General features: G+C 36.7%; 1 protein-coding gene across 6 annotated transcripts in view; it reads left to right on the forward strand.

Annotated features, from left to right (window-relative positions):
• CACNA2D1 (calcium voltage-gated channel auxiliary subunit alpha2delta 1) overlaps window positions 1-9,400 on the forward strand; it is a 524,117-nt gene that overhangs the window by 403,443 nt on the left and 111,274 nt on the right. For all 6 annotated transcript variants that reach the window (XM_017883995.1, XM_017884005.1, XM_017884019.1 and 3 more), the window contains exon 10: window positions 3,490-3,589. In XM_017883995.1, the coding sequence (XP_017739484.1) occupies window positions 3,490-3,589 (100 nt within the window). The remainder of the gene's footprint in view (window positions 1-3,489; window positions 3,590-9,400) is intronic.

A 9,400-nucleotide genomic window follows, 5' to 3' on the forward strand; every position in this document is an offset into this window, starting at 1 on the left:
CAATGAACCCATATCAAGATAATAACAAAACAAATAATTGAAAATGAAGAGAATCTATATGGGTATTAATATATTAATATTATATATAATATTAAATATGAAATAAATAAGTTAATATTGGAACTTGGTTGGGCATGGTAGCTTCATACCTGTAGTTCCGGCTACTTGGGAGGCTAAGGTGGGAGGATTGCTTGAGCCCAGGAGATCAAGGCTGCAGTGAACCATATTCCTGCCACTGTATTCCAACCTGGGTGGCAGAGACAATGTCTCAGGAAAAAAAAAAAAAAAAAAAAAAAAAATCTGGGACTTCTCAAAGTGAAATGGTGATATATAAGAAAGAATTCCTTGAGTTTTTATATTGGTCTGTTTATTTGTTATAGTGCTACAATCCAAGATATATGTGTATGTTTGCATGTGTACACATTTTCTAATAAGGTTGAAGATGCAGAAATTGAAAAGATTATATCCTGCTATGGAGATTTACTTTTTTAAAGAGCAATAATCAAGGAATTAAACACTAAGTGTAAAATGCTTAGGTTACTCATGTTTTTCCCCAAGAGAAAAAAATGCTCATGTTTTTCCCTGAGAGAAAAAAAAAATTCTTTGTCTCATTGGAAGAAACAAAATCTAGTAATTTGGGGACAGCTAAATCCCACAGGCAAGTATTAACATTTGAATTTTCCCCATTTTAAGCTAAAGTAAAACAATTTAATTTAGTTGTCCAAACCCTTATAACCCAGCCTGAAAAAGAGAAGATAAATGAATTCAACAAATGTAATTTAAATGTTAATTCTTATTTTGTTAAGATGCATTTAAGCCTCATGTTACTTTAATTAAATTATAGATCTTATATGCTAATCCTTAATCTTCTTCTTAAGTAAAATCAATATATTAATGCAATATATTATCCCATTGGATGTATAATAATGTCCAGAAATAATGTCATTTCAAAATAGAAGCCAAATTTATATCCCAAAATTGAAAATATATATGAAATTGAAATACTGTTTTTAAAAATTATTTCAAATGAAATGTATTGAGGTGTTCTTACATACAGTGTAGTAACATAGAAACAAAGATGATTAAGACATAGTTCCTGAGACCAGATGTGGTTACTCATGCCTGTGATCCCATCACTTGGGAGACTGAGGCAGGTGGATGGCTTAAGCCCAGGAGTTTGAGACCAGCTTGAGCAACAAAGCAATATCTCACTTCTACAACAAATACAAAAGAAAAACTTGCTGGGCATGGTGGCACACACCTGTAATTCCAGCTACATTTAGGAGGCTGAAGTGGGAGGATGCCTGAGGCCAGGAGATGGGGGCTGCAGTGAGTCGTGTTCATGCCCTGCTCTCCAGCCTGGGCAACAGAGCAAGAACTTGTCTCAAAAAAAAAAAAAAAGACATGGTACCTGATCTCAAAGATAATCCAAATGTATTAGGTAAACTAGACCTTAACAAATAACAAAAATAATTGTAGAAATTAATAGATATAAAGTATGACATAGCACTAAAGGAATCCGTAAGAGATAGCAACTTGATTTAATGTGTCAGGAAAGCATTAAGGAGATAAAATTGGGATTGACTCCTCATGGCTCATGTTTTCAAACACAAGCATAGGAGGGGAGAGGAAAGAGAGTGGAATTTCAGGTGGAAGAACTGCCAGAAGTGAAGCTGCACAGGTAAGTCTGGGGACATTTACGGAGGAGGTAGAGGATTGAAAATGCCTTTGCAAAATTATGACAGTGAGACAAATCTGACATGGTTGACTCTAGTTTCTAGCTTCACAGGCTGATTGGCTGCTCATTTCTGGGTGTGGGCCAAGATAACTTTGGGAGAAATTTAGTTTATAGTTTAAATGATAATAGCCCTTCCCTAAAACGAGACTGCCCTTATAAAACCAATGAAAGGCTACCAAATTAGAAGGATGAGAGAAACTTGAATTCTACTAAGATGTAGATGTAGTTAAATAATTACTAGCCATTATTCTGGAGGTCACAAGATTTGCGACTTCTCCAATTATTCCTGTAAATAACATCACTATTACAGAATCTCAGGTGGGGTGTTTGAGATATGTTTTGAGGCTTTTGCATTTCTAGCAGATGGTCCCACGGGGACCTGTGACTCAAGCAGTCCTGTGCCCCCCACCAAAAGTGGGCTCGGCACATGTGGGCCATTTTCCACACCCCTGTGATTTCATCTTCAACCAATTAGTAGCACTCATATTCTAGCCTCTTGCCCACCAAACTGTCTGAAAAATTCCTAACCTCCCTCCGAGCCTTTGATGAGATTGATTGGAGTAATAACACCATCTCCTGTCTGGCATGGCTGGCCCCGCATCAGGTAAACTCTTTCGTTACTGCAATGCCATGGTCTTTGTTAGTGCAGCAGGCAGGAAGAACCTGTGGTGGTTACAGGAAGGAGAGAGAGAAAATGCCAAAATGAAAGGATTGGAATACAGGGCTATTGAGATTACTGGCTATTTAGTTGGTATCTATGAGCTTTTAAACGTATTAGGTCAGGATGTGTTTCTAGAACTTTCACCTGTTAGCATGTGAAGGAGACTAATTGCTGGGTTGAGTGGCTATTACTCTAGCTCAGCACCTTCATATAATGAAGACTGAGCCAGAGAGGAGTGAGGGTGGAGTGGGGACCACAGCCTTGGAACACTGTTACATGGAATGAATAAGGGAGTTTGCCTGAATGCATAGGAAGGTTGAGAGGGAAGAACAAATTGGATGACTGAGACATAGACTCTTTGGTACCAAGAACATAAATAGGAATGAAAAATATGTTTGGACGTAATTTGTCATTTTGGACATTCAGTTGTAGTGGTTCAGCAGGCAGCTCAAAAGATAAAACCAGGAAAGTGTTGGGAGCTAGAAATGTAGAAATGGGGGTTAGTCGCCTAGAGTTGAGCCAGCCCTGCACCTAGGTGAAGTCACCAAGTATTGTAGAATATGTAGAGAAAAGAAAAATGAAGAATAAATTCTAGAGGATGTTTACTTTAGGATGCAGAACAAGGCATTTTCTTTGCAAATCTGTTATCACAATTGTTATGTGGATTTATAATTACTGTTTTAATCAAGTCAAACAATGGGCTCCCTGGAGCAATGACTATGTCTGTGAATCTCTCTACTCCTCTCTTCTAACTTGGCTAACAGAACTGGTATTTAATACACATTCCTAAATGACTGACTATACCATCAGTATCTGTATTTTTTTTGAATTGTCACTTAACATGTAATTTTGATAATTTCAGTTAGAAATGCACATGTACTGATATTGGGAGGAAAGAAAGGCAGGATTTCTTATAATTTCCACTTCTATCAAAAAATGTGACTTTTTAAACCAAGATTTTCAAGGGCAAAATTATTATTTAAATAATATATAAAAGATCTAGCGTCAGTACATACTTTATCTTTCCTTATGATGTTTTTGATTAAATAAATGATGAATAACATATATGGATCCATTTGTCTATTTATAGGAGTGGAAGTGTTAGTGGATTGACACTTAAACTGATCCGAACATCTGTCTCCGAAATGTTAGAAACCCTCTCAGATGATGATTTCGTGAATGTAGCTTCAGTAAGTACAAGATGACTGCATTTTCCTGAATTAAATTTGGAGTTTCTATCTTCTCCTGACTTTAGGTACTATATACTTTTATCTTATAGAGGCTGAGACATTTCTGATATATTGCAAGACTATCTTACTGACCTGTCCTATCTTAGTGACTGATCCTCTTATAATGCTATGCCAGGATCCTTTTTGAGTTTCTAAGAATTTACCCCTGGGTAAAGTAATTGAAGTGATGACTGTAAAAAAAAAAAAAGAAGCATTCCACATATCCTGCTTCACTCAGAGAAGCTTACTAGAAAATAGCAACTTGGCAGTATGAGTATATGGCAGTTTTCTATTCATTATTATCCTCATTTCACCTTGACACATATCTATAATATATTGTGTTTTTATAGTATGTTTTTCTTGTTAGCATAAAAACCAATAGATATTTGAATGTGTTCTTATTAAAGTCTTCTCAGAACCATCATAGAGCCTCCTACTCATAGCAAGAAAGTACTGAACTGTGAAGCAAATGAAATAAAACAAACAAATGTTTCCACGTCTCATTTTAATTCATAGAATTTATGCAAAATATTTCATGGCCATTTTCTGGAGGATATATTTACATTTGAGGTAAATATATTCATAGAGATGTGAAGAGGAGGAGTTTGTGGTAAGGTTATTTTGTATTGAAAATGGATCTGTCTCTGAAATGACTTGGGAGGAAGAAGTTAAAGCAGCTGGTCTGAAATTGATTTACTCACTAAGAGGGACTAGAAATACGAAGGCAGGAGACCATGTTTAATCCTTTTTCACCTGAAGCTCCAGGTAACTAGATTATTGATATTTACTAAGAGGAAGAGAATTTATCCCTGAAATGGTTTTGGTGGTATATTGCAGCCTAAGAGTAGGTATGGTAAAACATGATACCTATGAGGCAAGGTTCTTCGCAAAACTCTCTCACAGGTGATAGAATTCTCTGGGGAATAAACTGGAAGTATTCTATAGTACAAGGAGCCCTGTGAAACTCTTTTTGTGATTTCCCTTCATGTGGGCAAGAAGAATGTGTTCAACACAGGAAGGAGGAGCTGGGAGGCCCTCCTTCATGTGAGGCCTCTAACTACTTCATCTGAACCTTCAGAAGTCCTTTAGCTTGTCTGTATTCTCCACATTATTTATTAAAACTTGATACTGCGTAAGATCTGATTCATTTCAGTCTGATTTTACAATCTCTCTGACCCTGTGTGTCAGCTCACTATGTATTTCAACAGAATACAAACAAGTAAAATGTAATACTTGCTCTCTCAAATAAGATTATCAGGAAAGACACTTATTTGGCTTTATTTGTATATTAACATATAGTTCATAACAAACCATGGGGATAGTTCTTAAAAAAAATACTATCTATGGCATAATAAAAGAGAAAATCTTAAATCCAGCGCAGATTTGACATGTCTAGGTGAAATTTATATAAAAGTAGCAGATATTCAGTGTGGTGAATGTGTTATTCTGACTTCTTCGAGAAACTGAACTTCACTTGTAGATTCAAATATAAATAGTGTATTTGGGTGGTGATCACAGAAAACACCACTACTTAAGTCAGGCAGTGGACGGAAGGAAACAATGACAGAATCTTACTTTAATTTAAAGGAACTTAATTCTCTGAGGAATTCTGGAAGCCATACGTAATATTCACTTCAGAGTTAACTTGCCCTAAATCCCAAGGAGCTGAGGTTTTAGGTAGCTGACTTCCCTGTGTGTGGGAAAAACAGACTGGCCACAAGAGGGAGTACTGAAACAAAAAGTTGTAGGTGCTGGTAGTTAGAAGCCTGGTCAAGGATCCAATCTATCCGGTCAGTGATTCTTAAAGATGGAGACTGGTCACAATCTTTAAATAAACAAACATGGAACATCGGGATGGTGGGCTTCTAGAGTTAGAACCAAGCATAGATTTCATACTCATCTTTTCTTTTCTCTAATACCTTTCCTAATTTCCCTGCAGCCTTGGCCAACTCCTGTGCTGGTGGCTTACCTGATAGTACGAACCAGACTCTTACACCTGGGCCCTATGAATCCATGGTTTCTGTCCCCATTCAAATGGTGGTTTCTGCAGTTGTCCATTCACAGTTACCTCTAACCACAGACATGCTTGAACGAATCCTGAGTTCCCTCTCACTATTATATAGCAGCAACCCTTGTGATATTCCTCTTGTCAACTGGAATTTCTTGTTAGTCTACTGGCATGAGAATTGCAGCATATTCAGATAGTAGCTCTAGATTTAGGTTTAGTTAAATTCTTTCCGGGACCCTGGTAGGAGCACTGCATTACCTGCCCATTTACCCCAACACATATACACTTGGAAAGCAGAACATTTATTTCAGTGGAGCCTGAAGTCTCAGTGACAAGAAGTACACCTTTCCCAAGTGGATCACTTTTAATTATAGTAAGAGGGGATTTTCATAGTTCACTCCCTTGGTTTTCATACTCATACATTCTACATTTTAGGGGCAAAGCCAGGGGGTGGAGGAGAAAATTGATATGTAGCATTTGCCAATTTTCATGATGCAAATATTCCCACTATGACCAATTTTAAGCTACCAATGTGGGGTTAACTGGCTTTTACGTTTCATGAAAATTTCAACCATTTTTTTTTTTTATTAGCAGTTACAAGCTGGCTTCAGCACATAGCACTGTGGTTCAAAATACATATTGCATCTTGAAGACAACATCTCAAATCAGATCATCATCTGTAAGCTGGAACCTTAGTTGTACTTTGAGAGGAGACTGTCCCAATGTTATCAGGCTGGCAGCCTCTAGTGATGCAACATATGGTAGACCCTGTGCGTCCTGTGGTCATGTGCTTCTTATTGGCCTCCCTTTACTATAACATGTGTTGCTTAGTTTGAGATGTTATTCAGTATCCCACAATAAATCAGGCAGTATTTGTGAACCTGAGGATTAGTGATATTTAATGACACCCCATCTGTGAACAAGAACGGGAAACCCATAACTGGAATTTGTATCCATAATAGAAAAAACAAATTTTACCCCTTCTCCAAGGGGGTAAAATGTTGGTTGCTTTCTTTAAGAAGTAGTACTATACTGAAGACTCGGCATCCCACTATTCTCATGGGTTGGTTATTTGCCAGTAGCATCAAACTGGATGAGACAGACCCATGCTTTTAGGCCCCTGTATATCCTCCCTCTCTATTATCCAGCTCCTCCATTCATGGGCCTATTTTGCAAGCAGTACAGTTGTCACATACAGAGCTGGATGATCTCCAGTGGACAGATCATCTTATCTACCCAATTGTTTAGTATCTTTTCTGTGACGAATGTTCTCTAACTAACATTAATGCAAAACAAAGACATCTTTATGCTTCATGCCTGCTTCCATAGGTCCATCTTCATGTTGCTTCTCCAAAACTCTGTATAAGGAACATCTTCTAATCTTGATCCTTTTAGGACTTTGGCCAACCAGCCATGCCATTTAGAACTGTATAGGAGTACATGAGTTTTCTAATTGTAAGTTACTTATTTTCCACAACAATATTGATGGCCAGTTGTATTTTGCTTCAATATCCCTAAACATCCATTCCCTGGCATATTATCTCAGTATCTTCTGGTTCATATTAGGCAGATCCTGAAACTTTTTTGTCAAATATCTTCTTTTTTGTTTTCCTGGAGTAGAGACTGTACTTTTCAAGGTGGGCCATGTTGATACTTGGCCTTTTTGTTGCCTAAAGCCATTAGATGAGATATGATCAGATCATGGGGAGAGTATGCATCATCTTTTATGGTCTCTAGGAACACAGAAGCTACTACCCTCTAAGGGTATAGGGGAATCCAGAATTTCATCTTCTCAAGTGCATCCACTTAGATGTCCTCATCCTAGTACAAAGGGTGCCTCTCCTTGCCTATTGATGTTCTAACTTTTGCACAGAAAGCTGCCAAGGTTGTGAATGCAGTGTATTTTGTAATTCTGAGATTCTCAAAAGAAAATTCTGAGCCAAATTTCTAGCACATACTGACCTTCCCAAAATGGGGAATGAGAATCTTTTAATTAGTTGCCACATAGGTTTTCTGGCTTTCTTACTTTGGCCTTAGTTGATAGTTGGCTGACATAAGGCTATCATTTTCTTCAGTGAAATTCAACAACCAACCAACTCTTTTTTTTATGATTACTATTGTCCCCATATCTCTCAAACGCTAGGTGCATCCCCATTAATCTGTATTTTATTCTGATCGCTGCAGATGAAAATCTTAGCAATTGTGTTGCCACAGCATCTGAGGAGTTTTCTGACTTCAGTGATGACTGTACACCCAGGTACCAATAGGGTCTTTGTTGCCATATGTTTAGGAAATGATTCAATTCCGGAATCCCATTCTGAGGGTCTGCTTACTAAGAACACTGGTGGTATCTGCTTAGATTGAGTTTCCCCAGAATAGTCACTGAGACAAGGATTCAAGTTTAAATGGTTTATTTGGAAAGTAACTCTAGGAAAGACTGTTAGAGAAATGTGGGAATTAAAACAAGGCAGAGAATTAATAAATAATTTGTCTTCGAACAAGTTTCCATTGTGAGTGAGCAGATCTTATTTCTCTGGGAATGAGTATAGATTTCATGAATTGGAGCCATCCCTTCCAAAGGGAAAAATGTGCTGGAGTATGTAAAGTTGATGACTGTTCCCAAGTAATGTTAATTCTCAGGCATTCCCAGACCACCATGCACAAGAGTAGAGGGCTCCCTGCAATCTCAGGCAGTTAAAAGTTGGGTTGACATGAAAGGAAAAATGTATGGGGCATCAATATCATCTAGCTCAATTAGAAACTGAATAATACTATCGATAAAATGCTTTAAAATAATTTCCGATTAAGCAAGCTTTGAATGAATTTTATACTGCCAGTGTTTACTGAGCAACTAACATTTATTTCCTAGTTAAAGAACTTAGAATGGGCATTGGGATTCCTAATGCCTGTCAATTTTAAAGGCCATTGATTTTCCTAAAAATATTATGTTGTTAAATGTGTATTTATTGAAGAAAATTGTTAAATACTTTCTTAAGAAACACAATTGCAGGAGATCTCCTTGTGATTTCTGTGAACCAAGTTAATACAGACTTCACTGATGCACTGACAGCTCTTTGTAAATCCTAAGCTGGGTATACTCATTCGGTATGGCTTGAATGTGTGAGCCAAAAGCATATGGGAAAATAGAATATATTACTCGTAGGAAAAACTGAGAATACATTTGACCTGGAAGTATGCACCTCAGTACCTCAAGTTAAAAGTTATTAAAATATCTCTGTTAATATCTCAGAAATGGACAGAAAAGTAATATTGAAACATGCACAACTCATGGAACTTAAAAGATCGATAATTAGGAAGACATTTGAAAGATAAGGTCATAGTGACTTTCAACTCTGCTTCTGGAGATACATATTACTGGTTTTGGCTCCTGGTGTTACTGGTCCCAGCTCCTAGTTCTTCCTTAGGCTTAATTAGTTTTGGTTACTTATTTACTTGTTTATGGCTCTTATTTACTATAAAAAGATCGTTTTCTTTGTCAACTACACTCTGAAGTTTTGTTAACTGTACACTTTTGTTTAATTTTATTTTTTCAAAATAATGTATTTTTATGATTGAAAACTCACTAAATAATTTTGAGTGATTATATTGAGACATAGATTTGCTCCTCAGAAAATCAATACAAATAAGATCCAAAGTAAACATGTGTTCAGTATTTTTCTTATTTGTGCTTTGACCTTCTATTTAATCATAATTGATAGGTAATTATTTAATTTTTTCCTTTTTTTTTTTTTTTTTTTTTTTTT

This window comes from Rhinopithecus bieti, unplaced genomic scaffold (genome assembly GCF_001698545.2).
Source record: "Rhinopithecus bieti isolate Rb0 unplaced genomic scaffold, ASM169854v2 scaffold_1101, whole genome shotgun sequence".
Classification (NCBI taxonomy): Eukaryota; Metazoa; Chordata; class Mammalia; order Primates; family Cercopithecidae; genus Rhinopithecus; species Rhinopithecus bieti.